Source organism: Penaeus vannamei, chromosome 37 (genome assembly GCF_042767895.1).
Source record: "Penaeus vannamei isolate JL-2024 chromosome 37, ASM4276789v1, whole genome shotgun sequence".
In the NCBI taxonomy this organism is placed as follows: domain Eukaryota; kingdom Metazoa; phylum Arthropoda; class Malacostraca; order Decapoda; family Penaeidae; genus Penaeus; species Penaeus vannamei.
In genome coordinates, this window is record NC_091585.1 from 1132148 (window position 1) to 1149647 (window position 17500).

The 17500-nt window shown below is 57.9% G+C and overlaps 4 protein-coding genes across 4 annotated transcripts in view; all 4 read right to left on the reverse strand.

Moving 5' to 3' along the window:
- Positions 1 to 46: 46 nt before the first annotated feature.
- On the reverse strand, positions 47 to 2302 carry LOC138859552 (basic salivary proline-rich protein 1-like). Its single transcript, XM_070115149.1, has 2 exons — positions 2283 to 2302; positions 47 to 1946 (listed from the first exon to the last, which is right to left on the reverse strand). The coding sequence occupies exons 1-2, from the start codon at positions 2300 to 2302 to the stop codon at positions 47 to 49; spliced, it is 1920 nt and encodes a 639-aa protein (XP_069971250.1).
- A 4766-nt stretch (positions 2303 to 7068) lies between these two features.
- On the reverse strand, positions 7069 to 9890 carry LOC138859553 (neurofilament heavy polypeptide-like). The gene is made up of 6 exons (XM_070115150.1): positions 9873 to 9890; positions 9238 to 9612; positions 8673 to 9051; positions 8083 to 8336; positions 7654 to 7788; positions 7069 to 7410 (listed from the first exon to the last, which is right to left on the reverse strand). The coding sequence occupies exons 1-6, from the start codon at positions 9888 to 9890 to the stop codon at positions 7069 to 7071; spliced, it is 1503 nt and encodes a 500-aa protein (XP_069971251.1).
- A 3165-nt stretch (positions 9891 to 13055) lies between these two features.
- Positions 13056 to 14717, reverse strand: LOC138859554 (neurofilament heavy polypeptide-like). The gene is made up of 3 exons (XM_070115151.1): positions 14439 to 14717; positions 13713 to 14261; positions 13056 to 13493 (listed from the first exon to the last, which is right to left on the reverse strand). Exons 1-3 carry the CDS (start codon positions 14715 to 14717, stop codon positions 13056 to 13058), a joined length of 1266 nt encoding a protein of 421 aa, XP_069971252.1.
- Positions 14718 to 15002: 285 nt separating this feature from the next.
- Positions 15003 to 17500, reverse strand: part of LOC138859555 (neurofilament heavy polypeptide-like) — an 11399-nt gene continuing 8901 nt past the window's right edge. Inside the window, exons 6-10 of the mRNA XM_070115152.1 lie at positions 17272 to 17389; positions 16617 to 17057; positions 16023 to 16373; positions 15429 to 15803; positions 15003 to 15152 (exon numbers count right to left, since the gene is read on the reverse strand). Coding sequence (XP_069971253.1) covers positions 15003 to 15152; positions 15429 to 15803; positions 16023 to 16373; positions 16617 to 17057; positions 17272 to 17389 — 1435 coding nt within the window. The remainder of the gene's footprint in view (positions 15153 to 15428; positions 15804 to 16022; positions 16374 to 16616; positions 17058 to 17271; positions 17390 to 17500) is intronic.

Here is a 17500-nt window from a genome sequence, read left to right on the forward strand (position 1 = left end):
CCGGGGGCCCCCCTTGTTTGACTTCCTGACTCCCCTTCTCGGGGTTTCACCCGGGCCCTTTTAGAGTCTTGGGCTTCGTTTTCCTTCTCGGGCTCTTGGGCGACTTCCTGGGTTCCTTTCGGGGGCTTGGAAAATTCCTGGTTCCTTCTTGGGCCCTTGGCACCTTCCTGGTCTCCTTCTGGCGTTCCAACTTCCTGGGTCTCCTCTCGGTCTGGGGTTCCCGGGTTTCCTTTTTGGCCTTGGGGGTTTCCCGGGTCCTTTCGGGGTCTTTGGGGATTTTAGGTCTCCTTCCGGCCTTGGATCCTGGGTTCCTTTTCAGGCGGGGCTTTCCTTTCTCTTTCCCCTTCCCTTTTCTCCTTCTTGGGTTCGGGGACTTCCTTCCCTTCTCGGCCCCCTTCCTGGGGTCCCTGGTCCCAAAAAATTTTTGGCCCCCCTTGGCGCCTGGGCCCTTCTTGGGTTTGGGGACTTCCCGGGGGTTTTTTTGGCCCCCCAAATTCCCGGCTCCCTTTTCCGGCCTTTGGGAATCCGGTTCCTTCTCGGCTCTTGGGGACCCCTTGGGTTTTTCCTCTTGGGGCTTCCTGGTCTTTCCCCCGTCTTGGGACTTCCGGGGTTCCTTTTTGGCCTGGGGGATTCCCGGGGCCCTTTTCGGGTCTGGGCTTCCCGGTCCCTTTGGCTTTGGGACTTCCGTTTTTTCCTTTTTCCCGGTTTGGGTTCCCGGGGCTCCTTCTCGGGCCCCGGGACCCTGGTCTTTTCCCTTTTTCCCTTTATTCCCTTTCCCGTCTTTCTTTCCGGGCTCTTTCGGGCCTTGGGCACTTCCTGGGTTCCTTTTTCGGGTTTTTCCCTTTTCCCCTTGGTTTTCCCCTTTTCCCTTTTTTCCCTTGGGACTTCCTGGGGTTTTCCCTTTGGGGCTTACTCCTGTTCTTTCCGGGCTTTGGGGGCTTCCTGGTTCCCTTTCGGGGTGGGGGGTTCCTGGGCCCTTCTGGGTTTTGGCTTTCTGGTCTTTGGCTTTGGCGCTTCGTTCCTTCTGGTTTTGGTCTTCCTGGGTTCTTCTGGTTTTGTCTTTTTCCGGTCTCTTTTTTGGGCTTTTTCCTTCCGGGTCTCCTTCTGGCCTTGGCTTTCCCGGGGTTTTTTCATTTTGGGATTCCTGGGGCTCCCTTTTCCTTAACTTCCCTCCTTCTCGGGTCTTGGGTTTGGGTCTCTTCCTCGGGCTTTTGGGGTTCCAGGTCTCCTTTCGGTTTGGGACTACGGGCTCCTTTCGGGTCTTTGGGGACTTCCTGGGGTTTTCTGGCTCTTGGGACTTCCTGGGGCTCCTTCTCAGGGCCTTTTTGGGTCCCTTTTGGGCTCTTTGCTTCCGGTTTTTCTTTGGGGCTCCTTTGGGGTTTGGGCGATTTCCGGGGCTTTTGGTCTTGGGACTTCCTGGGTTCCCTCGGGCTCTTTGGGTTCTGGTTTCCTTTTCGGGCTCCGGGGGTTCCTGGTCTCCTTCTGGGCTCTTGGACTTCCTGGGTTTCCCTTTTGGGGGTTTTTTGGGCTTCCCGTCCCTTCTGGTTTTTCCCCTTGGGCCCTGGGTCTTTCCCCCTGGGTTTTTGGGGCTTCCTTTGTCTCCCTGGGTTTTGGACTTCCTTGGGGCTCCTCTGGCTCTTGGGGACTTCCCGGGGGCCCCTTTTCGGGGCCCGGGGACTTCCCGGGTCTCCTTTTTCGGGGCGGGACTTCCGGGGGCCCTTTTCCGGGGCCCTTGGGGGTTTTCCGGGGGTTCTTTCCGGGTTTGGTATTCTGGGGCTCCTTTTCGGGGTCTGGGGATTTTGTCCCTTTCGGGCTTTGGTATTTTCCCGGTCTCCTTTTGGCCTTGGGGCTTCCGGGGCCCCTCCGGCTCGGGGACTTCCGGGTTCCCCCTTGGCCGGGGGTTTGGGTCTCCTTTCGGGCTCTTGCACTTCCCGGGTCTCCCCGGGCTCTTGGGACTTTGGGTCTCTTTTTTTGGGGCCTTTTGGGACCTGGGGGGGGGGGGGGGGGGGGGGGGGGGGGGGGGGGGGGGGGGGGGGGGGGCCCCCCCTCCCTGGTCTCCCTTTTTGGTCTCGGGCCCAATTCTTTTTTCTCCTTCGGGGTTTGGGACTTCCCGCCTTCTTGGTTTTTGGGACTTCCTGGGTCTCCTTCTCGGGCTCTTCGGCGATTTCCTGGGTCTCCTTCTCGGACTCTATGGTGACATCATTGGTCTCCTTCTCGGGCTCTTGGGCGACTTCCTGGGTCTCCTTCTCGGGCTCTTGGGCGACTTCCTGGGTCTCCTTCGCTGGCTCTTGGGCGACTTCATGGGTCTCCTTCTCTGGCTCTATGGCGACTTCCTCGGTCTCCTTCTCCGACTCTTCGGTTACTTCCTGGGTCTTCTTCTCGGGCTCTTCGCCGACTTCCAAGGTCTCCTTCTCGGGCTATTGGGCGACTTCTTGGATCTCCTTCTCGGGCTCTTGGCCAACTTCCTGGGTCTCCTTCTCGGGCTCTTCGGCGATTTCCTGGGTCTCCTTTTCGGGCTCTTCGGTGACTTCCTGGGTCTCCTTTTTGGTCTCAAGGGCGACTTCCTTGGTCTCCTTCTCGGGTTCTTGGGTGACTTCCTGGGTGTCCATTCAGGGCTCAAGGGCGACTTCCTGGGTCTCCTTCTCGGGCTCTTCGGCGACTTCCTGGGTCTCCTTCTTAGGCTCTTCGGCAACTTCGTGGGTCTCCTTCTCGGGCCGTAATGCGACTTCCTTGGTCTCCTTCTCGGGCTCTTTATCGACTTCCTGCGTCTCCTTCTCGGGCTCTTTGCCGACTTCCTTGGTCTAAGTCTCCGGCTCAAGGGCGACTTCATGGGTCTCCTTCTCGGGCTCTTCGCCGACTTCCTGGGTCTCCTTCTCAGGCTCTTCGGCGAATTCTTTGGTCTTCTCCTCGGGCTCTTGTGTGACTTCCTGGGTCTCCTTCTCTGGCTCTTCGACGACTTCCTGGGACTACTTCTCGGACTCTTCGGCGAATTCCTGGGTCTCCTTCTTGGGCTCTTGGGCGACTTCCTAGGTCTCCTTCTTGGGCTCTTTCCCGAATTCCAGGCTCTCCTTCTCGGGCTCTTTGGCGACTTCCTGGGTCTCCTTCTCGGGCTCTTTCCCGACTTCCTGGGTCTCCTTCTCGGGCTCTTGGGCGACTTCCTGGGTCTACTTCTCGGGCTCTTGGCCGACTTCCTGGGTCTCCTTCTCGAGTTCTTCGGCGACTTCCTGTGTCTCCTTCTTGGGCTCTTGGGCGACTTCCTGGGTCTCCTTCTCGGGCTCTTCGGCGATTTCCTGGGTCTACTTCTCGGGCTCTTCGGTGACTTCCTGGGTCTCCTTCTCGGGTGATTTCATGGGTCTCTTTCTAGGGCTCTATGGCGACTTTCTGGGTCTCCTTCTCGGGCTCTTGGGCGACTTCATGGGTCTCCTTCTCGGGCTCTTCGACGACTTCCTGGGTCTCCTTCTCGGACTCTATGGCGACTTCCCGGGTCTCCTTCTCGGGCTCTTCGGCGACTTCCTGGGTCTCCTTCTCGGGCTCTTGGGCGACTTCCTGGGTCCCCTTCTCGGGCTCTTGGGCGACTTCCTAGGTCTCCTTCTCGGACTCTATGGCGACTTCCCGGGTCTCCTTCTCGGGCTCTTCGGCGACTTCCTGTGTCTCCTTCTCGGGCTTTAGGGCGATTTCCTGGGTCTTTTTCTCGGGCTACTTCATTGGTCTCCTTCTCGGGCTCTTGGCCGACTTTCTGGGTCTCCTTCTCGGGCTCTTGGCCGACTTCCTCGGTCTCCATCTCAGGCTCTTCGTGGACTTCCTTGGTCTTCTTGGGTGACTTCCTGCGTCTCCTTATCGGGCTCTTCGACGACTTTCTGGGTCTCCTTCTCGGGCTCTTCGGCGACTTCCTAGGTCTCCTTCTCGGTTTCTTGGGAGACATCTTTGGTTTCCTTCTCGGGCTCTTAGGCAACTTCATGGGTCTCCTTCTCGGGCTCTTGGGGGACTTCCTGGGTCTCCTTCTCGGGCTCTTCGGCGACTTCCCGGGTCTCCTTCTTGGGCTCTTCGGCAACTTCATGGGTCTCCTTCTCGAGCTCTTTGGGGACTTACTGGGTCTCCAGCTCGGGCTCTATGGCGACTTTCTGGGTCTCTTTCTTGGGCTCTTGGGCGACTTCCTGGGTCTCCTTCTCGGCTCTTGGGCGACTTTATGGGTCTCCTTCTCGAGCTCTTGGGTGACTTTCTGGATATCCTTCTCGGGCTCTTGGGCGACTTCCTGGGTCTCCTTCTAGAGCTCTTGGGCGACTTCCTGGGTCTCCTTCTCGGGCTCTTCGACGACTTCCTGGGTCTCCTTTTCGGGCTCTTGGGAAACTTCCAGGGTCTCCTTCCCGGGCTCTTGCGTGACTTCCTGGGTCTCTTTCTCGGGCTCTTGGGCGACTTCCTGGGTCTCCTTCTTTGGCTCAAGGGCGACTTTCAAGATCTCCTACTCGTGCCCTTGGGCAACTTCCTTGGGGTTCCTTCTCGGGCTATTGCCCAACTTCCTGGGTCTCCTTCTCCTTCTCGGGCTATTGCCCAACTTCCTGGGTCTCCTTCTCGGTTTCATGGCCGACTTCCTGGGTCTCCTTCTTGGGCTCTTCGACTTCCTGGGTTTCCTTCTCGGGCTCTTTGTCGAATTCCTGGGTCTCCTTCTCGGGCTATTGGGCGACTTCTTGGATCTCCTTCTCGGGCCCTTGGGCGACTTCCTGGGTCTCTTTCTTGGGCTCTTGGGCGACTTCCTAGGTCTCTTTTTCGGGTTCTTGGGCGACTTGCTTGGTCTCCTTCTCGGGCTCTTAGGTGACTTCCTGGGTCTCCTTATCGGGCTCTTCGACGACTTCCTGGGACTACTTCTCAGACTCTTTGGCGAATTCCTGGGTCTCCTTCACGGGTTCTTCGGCGACTTCCTAGGTCTCCTTCTTGGGCTCTTGGGTGAATTACAGGCTCTCCTTCTCGGGCTCTTGGGCGATTTCCTGGGTCTCCTTTTCGGGCTCTTTCCCGACTTCCTGGGTCTCCTTCTCGGGCTCTTGGGCGACTTCCTGCGTCTACTTCTCGGGCTCTTGGCCGACTTCCTGGGTCTCCTTCTCGGGTTCTTCGGCGACTTCCTGTGTTTCCTTCTCGGGCTCTTCACCAACTTCCTGGGTCTCCTTCTCGGGATCTTCGGCGACTTTCTGGGTCTCCTTCTCGGTCTCAATGGTGAATTCATGGGTCTCTTTCTCTGGCTCTTCGGCGACTTCCTGGGTCTCCTTCTCGAGCCCTTGGCCGACTTCCTGGGTCTCCTTCTCGGGCTTTTCGGCGACTTCTTGGATCTCCTTCTCGGGCTCTTCGGCGACTTTCTGGGTCTCCTTCTCGGTCTCTAGGGCGAATTCCTGGGCCTCTTTCTCGTGCTCTTCGGCGACTTCCTTTGTCTTCTTCTCGGGCTCTTCGGAGACTTTCTGGGTCTCCTTCTCTTCCTCAAGGGCGACTTCCTGGGTCTCCTTCTCGGGCTCTTGGGCGATATCCTGGGTCTCTTTCTCGGGCTCTTGGGCGACTTCCTGGGTCTCTTTCTCGGGCTCTTCGGCGACACTCTGGGTCTTCTTCTCGGGCTCTTCCCAGACCTCCTGTGTCTCCTTCTCGGTCTCTAGGGCGAATTCCTGGGTCTCTTTCTCGGGCTCTTCGGCGACTTCCTGGGTCTCCTTCTCGGGCTCTTCGGAGACTTTCTGGGTCTCCTTCTCTGTCTCAAGGGCGACTTCCTGGGTCTCCTTCTCGGGCTCTTGGGGGATTTCCTGGGTCTCCTTCACGGGATGTTGGCCGACATCCTTGGTCTCCCTCTCGGGCTCTTCGGCGACACTCTGGGTCTTCTTCTCGGTCTCTTTGGCTACTTCCTGGGTCTCCTTCTCGTGCTCTTCGGCGACTTCCTGGGTCTCCTTCTCGGGCTCTTCGGCGACTTCCTTGGTCTCCTTCTCGGGCTCTTCGGTGACTTCCTGGGTCTCCTTCTCGCGCTCTTTGTCGACTCCCTGGGTCTCCTTCTCGGGTTCAAGGGCGACTTCCTGGGTCTCCTTCTCGGACTCTTCGGTGACTTCCTGGGTCTCCTTCTCGGGCTCTTGGGCGACTTCCTGTGTCTTTTTCTCGGGTTCTTCGGTGACTTCCAGGCTCTCCTTCTCGGGCGCTTTACAGACTTCTTTGGTCTTTCCTATCTATACTAGCTTTAACATTATATTTCCAACACAAATCCTTGAGTCTGCTACCGTTACGGCCAAGGACGAGTGCGATATAGTCTGGGTTACAACATCGAATTTTTGCTTGCAGATGGGTCTGCGAATTCCTGGGTCTCCTTCTCGGGCTCTTGGGCGACTTCCTGGGTCTCCTTCTCGGGCTCTTTGGCAACTTCCTTGGTCTCCTTCTCGGCTCTTCGGTGACCTCCTTTGTCTCCTTCTCGGGCTCTTCGGCGACTTCCTGGGTCTCTTTCTCGGGCTCTTCGGTGACTTTCTTGGTCTCCTTTTCGGGCTCTTCACAGACTTCCTTGGTCTCCTTTTCGGGCTCTTGGGCGACATCCAGGGTCTCCTTCTCGGGCTCTTCGGCGACTTCCTTGGTCTTCTTCTCGGTCTCTTGGTCGACTTCCTTGGTCTCCTCCGCGGGCTCTTTGGCGACTTCCTTGGTCTCCTTCTCGGGCTCTTCGCCGACTTCCTGGGTCTCCTTTTCGGGATCTTCTGCGAATTCTTGGGTCTCCTTCTTGGGCTCTTGAGCGACTTCCTGGGTCTCCTACTCGGGCTCATGGGCAACATCCAAGGTCTCCTTCTCGGGTTCTTGGGCGACCTCCTGGGTCTCCTTCTCGGGCTCTTCGGCGACTTCCTGGGTCTCCTTCTCGGGCTCTTGGGCGACTTCCTGGGTCTCCTTCTCGGGCTCTTGGGCGACTTCCTGGGTCTCCTTCTCGGGTTCTTCGGCGACTTCCTGGGTCTGCTTCTCGAGCTCATCGGCGACATTTTGTGTCTCCTTCTTGGGGTCTTTGGCGACTTCCTAGGTCTCCTTCTCGGGCTCTTGGGCGACTTCTAGGCTCTCCTTCTCGTGCTCTTCGGCGAATTACTGGGTCTCTTTCTCGGACTCTTGGGCGACTTCCTTGGTCTTCTTCTTGGTCTCTTGGTCGACTTCCAGGGACTCCTTCTCGGGCTCTTGGGCGACTTCCAGGCTCTCCTTCTCGGGCTCTTTGGCGACATCATGGGTCTCCTTCTCGGGCTCTTGGGCGATTTCCTGGGTCTCCTTCTCGGGCTTTTTGGCGACTTCTTGAGTCTTCCTGGGTCTTCTCTGGCACCTTCTTTTCCGGCGCTTTCCTGGGCCTTCCTGGGTCTCCTTATCTGGCTCTTCTACGACTTCCTGGGTCTTCTTCTCGGGCTCTTCGCAGACTTCCTGGGTCTCTTTCTCGGGCTCTTCGGTTGCTTCCTGGGTCTCCTTCTCGGGTTCTTGGGCGACTTCCTGGGTCTCCTTCTCGGGTACATGAGCGACTTCCTTGGTCTCTTTTTCAGACTCTTGGGCAACTTCCTGGGTCTCCTTCTCGGGCTCTTTGGCGACTTCCTGGGTCGCCTTCTCGGGCTCTTCGACGACTTCCTGGGTCTCCTTCTAGGGCTCTTGGGCGACTTCCTGGGTCTCCTTCTCGTGCTCTTCGGTGACTTTCTGGGTCTCCTTCTCTTGATCTTCGGCGACTTCCTGGGTCTCCTTCTCGGGCTCTTCCGCGACCTCCTGGACCTCCTTCTCGGGCTCTCCGGTGACTTCCTGGGTCTCCTTCTCGGTCTCTTCGGTGACTTCCTGGGTCTCCTTCTTGGGCTCTTCGGCGACTCCCTGGGTCTCCTTCTCGGACGTTTCGGTGACTTCCTGGGTCTCCTTCTCGGGCTCAAGGGCTACTTCTTGGGTCTCCTTCTCGGGCTCTTCGCAGTCTTCCTAGTTCTCCTTCTCGGGCTCTTGGGCGACTTCGTGGGTCTCCTTATCGGGCTCTTCGGCGACTTCCTTGGTCTCCTTCTCGGTCTCTTAGGCGACTTCCTGGGTCTACTTCTCGGGCTCTTCTGCGAATTCCTAGGTCTCCTTCTCGGGCTCTTCGGCGACTTCCTGGGTCTCCTTTTCGGACTCTTCACAGAGTTCCATGGTCTCCTCTTCGGGCTCTTGGGCGACATCCAGGGTCTCCTTCTCGGGCTCTTTGTCGACTTCCTTGGTCTTCTTCTCGGTCTCTTCGTCGACTTCCAGGGACTCCTTCTCGGGCTCTTTGGCGACTTCCTCGGTCTCCTCCTCGGATTCTTTGGCGACTTCATGGGTCTCCTTCTCGGGCTCTTGGGCGACTTCCTGGTTCTCCTTTTCGGGATCTTCTGCGAATTTTTGGGTCTCCTTCTAGGGCTCTTGGGCGACTTCCTGGGTCTCCTTCTCGGGCTCATGGGCGACATCCAAGGTCTCCTTCTTGGGCTCTTGGGCGACTTCCTGGGTCTCCTTCTCGGTCTCTTTGGCAACTTCCTTGGTCTCCTTCTCGGGCTCTTCGGTGACCTCCTGGGTCTCCTTCTCGGGCTCTTCGGTGACTTCCTGGGTCTCTTTCTCGGGCTCTTAGGCGACTTCCTTTGTCTCCTTCTCGGGCTCTTGGGCGACTTCCTGGGTCTCTTTCTCGGGCTCTTCGGCGACTTCCTGGGTCTCCTTTTCGGGCTCCTCACAGACTTCCTTGGTCTCCTTTTCGGTCTCTTGGGCGACATCCAGGGTCTCCTTCTCGGGCTCTTGGGCGACTTCCTTGGTCTTCTTCTCGGTCTCTTCGTCGACTTCCAGGGACTCCTTCTCGGGCTCTTGGGCGACTTCCTTGGTCTCCTCCTCGGGTTCTTTGGTGACTTCATGGGTCTCCTTCTTGGGCTCTTGGGCGACTTCCTGGTTCTCCTTTTCGGGATCTTCTGCGAATTCCTGGGTCTCCTTCTCGGGCTCTTCGGCGACTTCCTGGGTCTCCTTCTCGGGCTCATGAGCGACATCCAAGGTCTCCTTCTTGGGCTCTTTAACGACTTCCTGGGTCTCCTTCTCGGTCTCTTTGGCAAATTCCTTGGTCTCCTTCTCGGGCTCTTCGGTGACTTCCTGGGTCTCCTTCTCGGGCTCTTCGGTGACTTCTTGGGTCTCTTTCTCGGGCTCTTAGGCGACTTCCTTTCTCTCCTTCTCGGGCTCTTTGGCGACTTCCTGGGTCTCTTTCTCAGGCTCTTCGGCGACTTCCTGGGTCTTCTTTTCGGGCTCCTCACAGACTTCCTTGGTCTCCTTTTCGGGCTCTTGGGCGACATCCAGGGTCTCCTTCTCGGGCTCTTGGGGGACTTCCTTGGTCTTCTTCTCGGTCTCTTCGTCGACTTCCAGGGACTCCTTCTCGGACTCTTGGGCGACTTCGTGGGTCTCCTCCTCAGGCTCTTTGGCGACTTCCTTGGTCTCCTTCTCGGGCTCTTCGCCGACGTCCTGGGTCTCCTTTTCGGGATCTTCTTCGGATTCCTGGGTCTCCTTCTTGGGCTCCTGGGCGACTTCCTGGGTTTCCTTCTCGGGCTCATCGGCGACATCAAAGGTCTCCTTCTCGGGTTCTTGGGCGACCTCCTGGGTCTCCTTCTCGGGCTCTTTGGCAACTTCCTTGGTCTCCTTCTCGGGCTCTTCGGTGACCTCCTCGGTCTCCTTCTCGGGCTCTTCGGCGACTTCCTGGGTCTTCTTCTCGGGCTCTTGGGCGACTTCCTGGGTCTCCTTCTCGGGCTCTTGGGTGACTTCCTGGTTCTCCTTCTCGGGCTCTTCGACGACTTCCTGAGTCTCCTTCTCGGATTCTTCGTCGACTTCCTGGGTCTACTTCTTGGGCTCTACGGCGACTTCCTAGGTCTCCTTCTCCGGCTCTTCGGCGACTTCCAGGCTCTCCTTCTCGGGCTCATGGGCGACTTCCTGGGTCTCCTTCTCGGGCTCTTATGCGACTTCCTTAGTCTTCTTCTCGGTCTCTTGGTCGACTTCCAGGGACTCCTTCTCGGGCTCTTGGGCGACTTCCAGGCTCTCCTTCTCGGGCTCTTTTGCGACTTAATGGATCTCCTTCTCGGGCTCTTGGGCGATTTCCTGGATCTCCTTTTCGGGATCTTCGGTGACTTTCTGGTTCTCCTTCTCGGGCTCTTGGGCGACTTTCTTGGTCACTTTCTCGGGCTCTTTGGCGACTTCTTGAGTCTTCCTGGGTCTTCTCTGGCACCTTCTTTTCCGGCGCTTTCCTGGGCCTTCCTGGGTCTCCTTATCTGGCTCTTCTATGACTTCCTGGGTCTTCTTCTCGGGCTCTTCAAAGACTTCCTGGGTCTCTTTCTCGGGCTCTTCGGTTACTTCCTTGGTCATCTTCTCAGGCTCTTCAGTGACTTCCTGGGTCTCCTTCTCGGGTTCTTTGGCGACTTCCTTGGTCTCTTTTTCAGGCACTTGGGCGACTTCCTGGGTCTCCTTCTCGGGCTCTTCGGCGACTTCCTGGGTCGCCTTCTCGGGCTCTTCGGCGACTTCCTTGGTCGCCTTCTCGGGCTCTTCGGCGACTTCCTGGGTCTCCTTCTCGGGCTCTTGGGCGACTTACTGGGTCTTCGTCTCGGGCTCTAAGGCGATTTCCTGGGTCTCCTTCTCGGTCTCTTGGGGGACTTCCTGGGTCTCCTTCTCGGGCTCTCTGGCGACTTCCTGGGTCTCCTTCTCGGGCTCTTAGGCGACATCCATAGTCTCCTTCTCGTGCTCTTCGGCGACTTCCTGGGTCTCCTTCTCGTGCTCTTCGGTGACTTTCTGGGTCTCCTTCTCTTGATCTTCGGCGACTTCCTGGGTCTCCTTCTCGGGCTCTTCCGCGACCTCCTGGACCTCCTCCTCGGGCTCTCCGGTGATTTCCTGGGTCTCCTTCTCGGGCTCTTCGGCGACTTCCTGGGTCCCCTTCTCGGGCTCTTCGGCGACTTCCTGGGTCTCCTTCTCGGGCTCTTCGGCGAATTCCTGCGTCTCCTTCTCGGGCTCCTTGGCGACTTCCTGGGTCTCCTTCTCGGGCTCTTCGCAGTCTTCCTGGGTCTCCTTCTCGGGCTCTTGGGCGACTTCGTGGGTCTCCTTATCGGGCTCTTCGGCGACTTCCTGGGTCTCCTTCTCGAGTTCTTGGGCGACTTCCTGGGTCTCCTTCTCGGTCTCTTAGGCGACTTCCTGGGTCTACTTCTCGGGCTCTTCTGCGAATTCCTAGTCTCCTTCTCGGGCTCTTGGGCGACTTCCTGGGTCTCCTTTTCGGACTCTTCACAGAGTTCCATGGTCTCCTCTTCGGGCTCTTGGGCGACATCCAGGGTCTCCTTCTCGGGCTCTTTGGCGACTTCCTTGGTCTTCTTCTCGGTCTCTTCGTCGACTTCCAGGGACTCCTTCTCGGGCTCTTGGGCGACTTCCTTGGTCTCCTCCTCGGGTTCTTTGGCGACTTCATAGGTCTCCTTCTCGGGCTTCTAGGCGACTTCCTGGTTCTCCTTTTCGGGATCTTCTGCGAGTTCCTGGGTCTCCTTCTCGGGCTCTTGGGCGACTTCCTGGGTCTCCTTCTCGGGCTCATGGGCGACATCCAAGGTCTCCTTCTTGGGCTCTTGGGCGACTTCCTGGGTCTCCTTCTCGGTCTCTTTGGCAACTTCCTTGGTCTCCTCCTCGGGCTCTTCGGTGACCTCCTGGGTCTCCTTCTCGGGCTCTTCGGTGACTTCCTGGGTCTCTTTCTCGGGCTCTTAGGTGACTTCCTTTGTCTCCTTCTCGGGCTCTTTGGCGACTTCCTGGGTCTCTTTCTCGGGGTCTTCGGCGACTTCCTGGGTCTCCTTTTCGGGCTCCTCACAGACTTCCTTGGTCTCCTTTTCGGTCTCTTGGTCGACATCCAGGGTCTCCTTCTCTGGCTCTTGGGCGACTTTCTTGGTCTTCTTCTCGGTCTCTTCGTCGACTTCCAGGGACACCTTCTCGGGCTCTTGGGCGACTTCCTTGGTCTCCTCCTCGGGTTCTTTGGTGACTTCATGGGTCTTCTTGGGCTCTTGGGCGACTTCCTTGTTCTCCTTTTCGGGATCTTCTGCGAATTCCTGGGTCTCCTTCTCGGGCTCTTGGGCGACTTCCTGGGTCTCCTTCTCGAGCTCATGGGCGACATCCAAGGTCTCCTTCTTGGGCTCTTTGGCGACTTCCTGGGTCTCCTTCTCGGTCTCTTTGGCAAATTCCTTGGTCTCCTTCTCGGGCTCTTCGGTGACCTCCTGGGTCTCCTTCTCGGGCTCTTCGGTGACTTCTTGGGTCTCTTTCTCGGGCTCTTAGGCGACTTCCTTTCTCTCCTTCTCGGGCTCTTTGGCGACTTCCTGGGTCTCTTTCTCAGGCTCTTCGGCGACTTCCTGGGTCTCCTTTTCGGGCTCCTCACAGACTTCCTTGGTCTCCTTTTCGGGCTCTTGGGCGACATCCAGGGTCTCCTTCTCGGGCTCTTGGGCGACTTCTTTGGTCTTCTTCTCGGTCTCTTCGTCGACTTCCAGGGACTCCTTCTCGGACTCTTGGGCGACTTCGTGGGTGTCCTCCTCGGGCTCTTTGGCGATTTCCTTGGTCTCCTTCTCGGGCTCTTCGCCGACGTCCTGGGTCTCCTTTTCGGGATCTTCGGCGACTTCCTGGGTCTCCTTCTAGTGCTCTTCGGTGACTTTCTGGGTCTCCTTCTCTTGATCTTCGGCGACTTCCTGGGTCTCCTTCTTAGGCTCTTCCGCGACCTCCTGGACCTCCTCCTCGGGCTCTCCGGTGATTTCCTGGGTCTCCTTCTCGGGCTCTTCGGCGACTTCCTGGGTCCCCTTCTCGGGCTCTTCGGCGACTTCCTGGGTCTCCTTCTCGGGCTCTTCGGCGAATTCCTGGGTCTCCTTCTCGGGCTCCTTGGCGACTTCCTGGGTCTCCTTCTCGGGCTCTTCGCAGTCTTCCTGGGTCTCCTTCTCGGGCTCTTGGGCGACTTCGTGGGTCTCCTTATCGGGCTCTTCGGCGACTTCCTGGGTCTCCTTATCGAGTTCTTGGGCGACTTCCTGGGTCTCCTTCTCGGTCTCTTAGGCGACTTCCTGGGTCTACTTCTCGGGCTCTTCTGCGAATTCCTAGGTCTCCTTCTCGGGCTCTTCGGCGACTTCCTGGGTCTCCTTTTCGGACTCTTCACAGAGTTCCATGGTCTCCTCTTCGGGCTCTTGGGCGACATCCAAGGTCTCCTTCTCGGGCTCTTTGGCGACTTCCTTGGTCTTCTTCTCGGTCTCTTCGTCGACTTCCAGGGACTCCTTCTCGGGCTCTTGGGCGACTTCCTTGGTCTCCTCCTCGGGTTCTTTGGCGACTTCATGGGTCTCCTTCTCGGGCTCTTGGGCGACTTCCTGGTTCTCCTTTTCGGGATCTTCTGCGAATTCCTGGGTCTCCTTCTCGGGCTCTTCGGCGACTTCCTGGGTCTCCTTCTCGGGCTCATGGGCGACATCCAAGGTCTCCTTCTTGGGCTCTTGGGCGACTTCCTGGGTCTCCTTCTCGGTCTCTTTGGCAACTTCCTTGGTCTCCTTCTCGGGCTCTTCGGTGACCTCCTGGGTCTCCTTCTCGGGCTCTTCGGTGACTTCCTGGGTCTCTTTCTCGGGCTCTTAGGCGACTTCCTTTGTCTCCTTCTCGGGCTCTTGGGCGACTTCCTGGGTCTCTTTCTCAGGCTCTTCGGCGACTTCCTGGGTCTCCTTTTCGGGCTCCTCACAGACTTCCTTGGTCTCCTTTTCGGGCTCTTGGGCGACATCCAGGGTCTCCTTCTCGGACTCTTGGGCGACTTCCTTGGTTTTCTTCTCGGTCTCTTCGTCGACTTCCAGGGACTCCTTCTCGGGCTCTTGGGCGACTTCCTTGGTCTCCTCCTCGGGTTCTTTGGTGACTTCATGGGTCTCCTTCTTGGGCTCTTGGGCGACTTCCTGGTTCTCCTTTTCGGGATCTTCTGCGAATTCCTGGGTCTCCTTCTCGTGCTCTCTGGCGCCTTCCTGGGTCTCCTTCTCGGGCTCATGGGCGACATCCAAGGTCTCCTTCTTGGGCTCTTTGGCGACTTCCTGGGTCTCCTTCTCGGTCTCTTTGGCAAATTCCTTGGTCTCCTCCTCGGGTTCTTTGGTGACTTCATGGGTCTCCTTCTTGGGCTCTTGGGCGACTTCCTGGTTCTCCTTTTCGGGATCTTCTGCGAATTCCTGGGTCTCCTTCTCGGGCTCTCTGGCGCCTTCCTGGGTCTCCTTCTCGGGCTCATGGGCGACATCCAAGGTCTCCTTCTTGGGCTCTTCGGTGACCTCCTGGGTCTCCTTCTCGGGCTCTTCGGTGACTTCTTGGGTCTCTTTCTCGGGCTCTTAGGCGACTTCCTTTGTCTCCTTCTCGGGCTCTTTGGCGACTTCCTGGGTCTCTTTCTCAGGCTCTTCGGCGACTTCCTGGGTCTCCTTTTCGGGCTCCTCACAGACTTCCTTGGTCTCCTTTTCGGGCTCTTGGGCGACATCCAGGGTCTCCTTCTCGGGCTCTTGGGCGACTTCCTTGGTCTTCTTCTCGGTCTCTTCGTCGACTTCCAGGGACTCCTTCTCGGACTCTTGGGCGACTTCGTGGGTCTCCTCCTCGGGCTCTTTGGCGACTTCCTTGGTCTCCTTCTCGGGCTCTTCGCCGACGTCCTGGGTCTCCTTTTCGGGATCTTCTTCGGATTCCTGGGTCTCCTTCTTGGGCTCCTGGGTGACTTCCTGGGTTTCCTTCTCGGGCTCATCGGCGACATCCAAGTTGTCCATCTCGGGTTCTTGGGCGTCCTCCTGTGTCTCCTTCTCGGGCTCTTTGGCAACTTCCTTGGTCTCCTTCTCGGGCTCTTCGGTGACCTCCTCGGTCTCCTTCTCGGGCTCTTCGGCGACTTCCTGGGTCTTCTTCTCGGGCTCTTGGGCGACTTCCTGGGTCTCCTTCTCGGGCTCTTGGGTGACTTCCTGGTTCTCCTTCTCGGGCTCTTCGACGACTTCCTGAGTCTCCTTCTCGGATGCTTCGTCGACTTCCTGGGTCTACTTCTTTTGCTCTACGGCGACTTCCTAGGTCTCCTTCTCCGGCTCTTCGGCGACTTCCAGGCTCTCCTTCTCGGGCTCATGGGCGACTTCCTGGGTCTCCTTCTCGGGCTCTTGGGCGACTTCCTTGGTCTTCTTCTCGGTCTCTTGGTCGACTTCCAGGGACTCCTTCTCGGGCTCTTAGGCGACTTCCAGGCTCTCCTTCTCGGGCTCTTTGGCGACTTCATGGATCTCCTTCTCGGGCTCTTTGGCAACTTCCTTGGTCTCCTTCTCGGGCTCTTCGGTGACCTCCTGGGTCTCCTTCTCGGGCTCTTCGGTGACTTCCTGGGTCTCTTTCTCGGGCTCTTAGGTGACTTCCTTTGTCTCCTTCTCGGGCTCTTGGGCGACTTCCTGGGTCTCTTTCTCAGGCTCTTCGGCGACTTCCTGGGTCTCCTTTTCGGGCTCCTCACAGACTTCCTTGGTCTCCTTTTCGGTCTCTTGGGCGACATCCAGGGTCTCCTTCTCGGACTCTTGGGCGACTTCCTTGGTTTTCTTCTCGGTCTCTTCGTCGACTTCCAGGGACTCCTTCTCGGGCTCTTGGGCGACTTCCTTGGTCTCCTCCTCGGGTTCTTTGGTGACTTCATGGGTCTCCTTCTTGGGCTCTTGGGCGACTTCCTGGTTCTCCTTTTCGGGATCTTCTGCGAATTCCTGGGTCTCCTTCTCGGGCTCTCTGGCGCCTTCCTGGGTCTCCTTCTCGGGCTCATGGGCGACATCCAAGGTCTCCTTCTTGGGCTCTTTGGCGACTTCCTGGGTCTCCTTCTCGGTCTCTTTGGCAAATTCCTTGGTCTCCTTCTCGGGCTCTTCGGTGACCTCCTGGGTCTCCTTCTCGGGCTCTTCGGTGACTTTTTGGGTCTCTTTCTCGGGCTCTTAGGCGACTTCCTTTGTCTCCTTCTCGGGCTCTTTGGCGACTTCCTGGGTCTCTTTCTCAGGCTCTTCGGCGACTTCCTGGGTCTCCTTTTCGGGCTCCTCACAGACTTCCTTGGTCTCCTTTTCGGGCTCTTGGGCGACATCCAGGGTCTCCTTCTCGGGCTCTTGGGCGACTTCCTTGGTCTTCTTCTCGGTCTCTTCGTCGACTTCCAGGGACTCCTTCTCGGACTCTTGGGCGACTTCGTGGGTCTCCTCCTCGGGCTCTTTGGCGACTTCCTTGGTCTCCTTCTCGGGCTCTTCGCCGACGTCCTGGGTCTCCTTTTCGGGATCTTCTTCGGATTCCTGGGTCTCCTTCTTGGGCTCCTGGGTGACTTCCTGGGTTTCCTTCTCGGGCTCATCGGCGACATCCAAGGTGTCCATCTCGGGTTCTTGGGCGTCCTCCTGTGTCTCCTTCTCGGGCTCTTTGGCAACTTCCTTGGTCTCCTTCTCGGGCTCTTCGGTGACCTCCTCGGTCTCCTTCTCGGGCTCTTCGGCGACTTCCTGTGTCTTCTTCTCGGGCTCTTGGGCGACTTCCTGGGTCTCCTTCTCGGGCTCTTGGGTGACTTCCTGGTTCTCCTTCTCGGGCTCTTCGACGACTTCCTGAGTCTCCTTCTCGGATTCTTCGTCGACTTCCTGGGTCTACTTCTTGGGCTCTACGGCGACTTCCTAGGTCTCCTTCTCCGGCTCTTCGGCGACTTCCAGGCTCTCCTTCTCGGGCTCATGGGCGACTTCCTGGGTCTCCTTCTCGGGCTCTTGGGCGACTTCCTTGGTCTTCTTCTCGGTCTCTTGGTCGACTTCCAGGGACTCCTTCTCGGGCTCTTGGGCGACTTCCAGGCTCTCCTTCTCGGGCTCTTTGGCGACTTCATGGATCTCCTTCTCGGGCTCTTTGGCGATTTCCTGGATCTCCTTTTCGGGATCTTCGGTGACTTTCTGGTTCTCCTTCTCGGGCTCTTGGGCGACTTCCTGGGTCTCTTTCTCGGGCTCTTTGGCGACTTCTTGAGTCTTCCTGGGTCTTCTCTGGCACCTTCTTTTCCGGCGCTTTCCTGGGCCTTCCTGGGTCTCCTTATCTGGCTCTTCTACGACTTCCTGGGTCTTCTTCTCGGGCTCTTCAAAGACTTCCTGGGTCTCTTTCTCGGGCTCTTCGGTTACTTCCTGGGTCTCCTTCTCGGGCTCTTCAGTGAATTCCTGGGTCTCCTTCTCGGGTTCAAGAGCGACTTCCTTGGTCTCTTTTTCAGGCACTTGGGCGACTTCCTGGGTCTCCTTCTCGGGCTCTTCGGCGACTTCCTGGGTCGCCTTCTCGGGCTCTTCGGCGACTTCCTGGGTCTCCTTCTCGGGCTCTTGGGCGACTTACTGGGTCTTCGTCTCCGGCTCTTAGGCGATTTCCTGGGTCTCCTTCTTGGTCTCTTGGGGGACTTCCTGGGTCTCCTTCTCGAGCTCTCTGGCGACTTCCTCGGTCTCCTTCTCGGGCTCTTAGGCGACATCCAGAGTTTCCTTCTCAGGCTCTTCGGCGACTTCTTGGGTCTCCTTCTCGTGCTCTTCGGCGACTTCCTGTGTCTCCTTCTCTTGATCTTCGGCGACTT

Coding starts and splice junctions, on each gene's coding strand:
- LOC138859554 (XM_070115151.1), bottom strand. CDS start 14,717: ATGGACAACTTGGATGTCGCCGATGAGCCCGAGAAGGAAACCCAGGAA. Junction 14,262..14,438: donor CCGAGAAGGAGACCCTGGAT/GTCGCCCAAGAG, acceptor GTCACCGAAGAG/CCCGAGAAGGAGACCCAGGA. Junction 13,494..13,712: donor CCGAGAAGGAGACCCTGGAT/GTCGCCCAAGAG, acceptor GAGCCCGAGAAG/GAGACCAAGGAAGTTGCCAA.
- LOC138859553 (XM_070115150.1), bottom strand. Junction 8,337..8,672: donor AAAGGAGACCAAGGAAGTCT/GTGAGGAGCCCG, acceptor AATTCGCAGAAG/ATCCCGAAAAGGAGAACCAG. Junction 7,411..7,653: donor AAGAGAAGGAGACCCAGAAA/GTCACCGAAGAG, acceptor GCAACCGAAGAG/CCCGAGAAAGAGACCCAGGA.
- LOC138859552 (XM_070115149.1), bottom strand. CDS start 2,302: ATGAAGTCGCCCAAGAGCCA. Junction 1,947..2,282: donor ATGAAGTCGCCCAAGAGCCA/GCGAAGGAGACC, acceptor AAGTCCCAAGAG/CCCGGGGAGACCCGGGAAGT.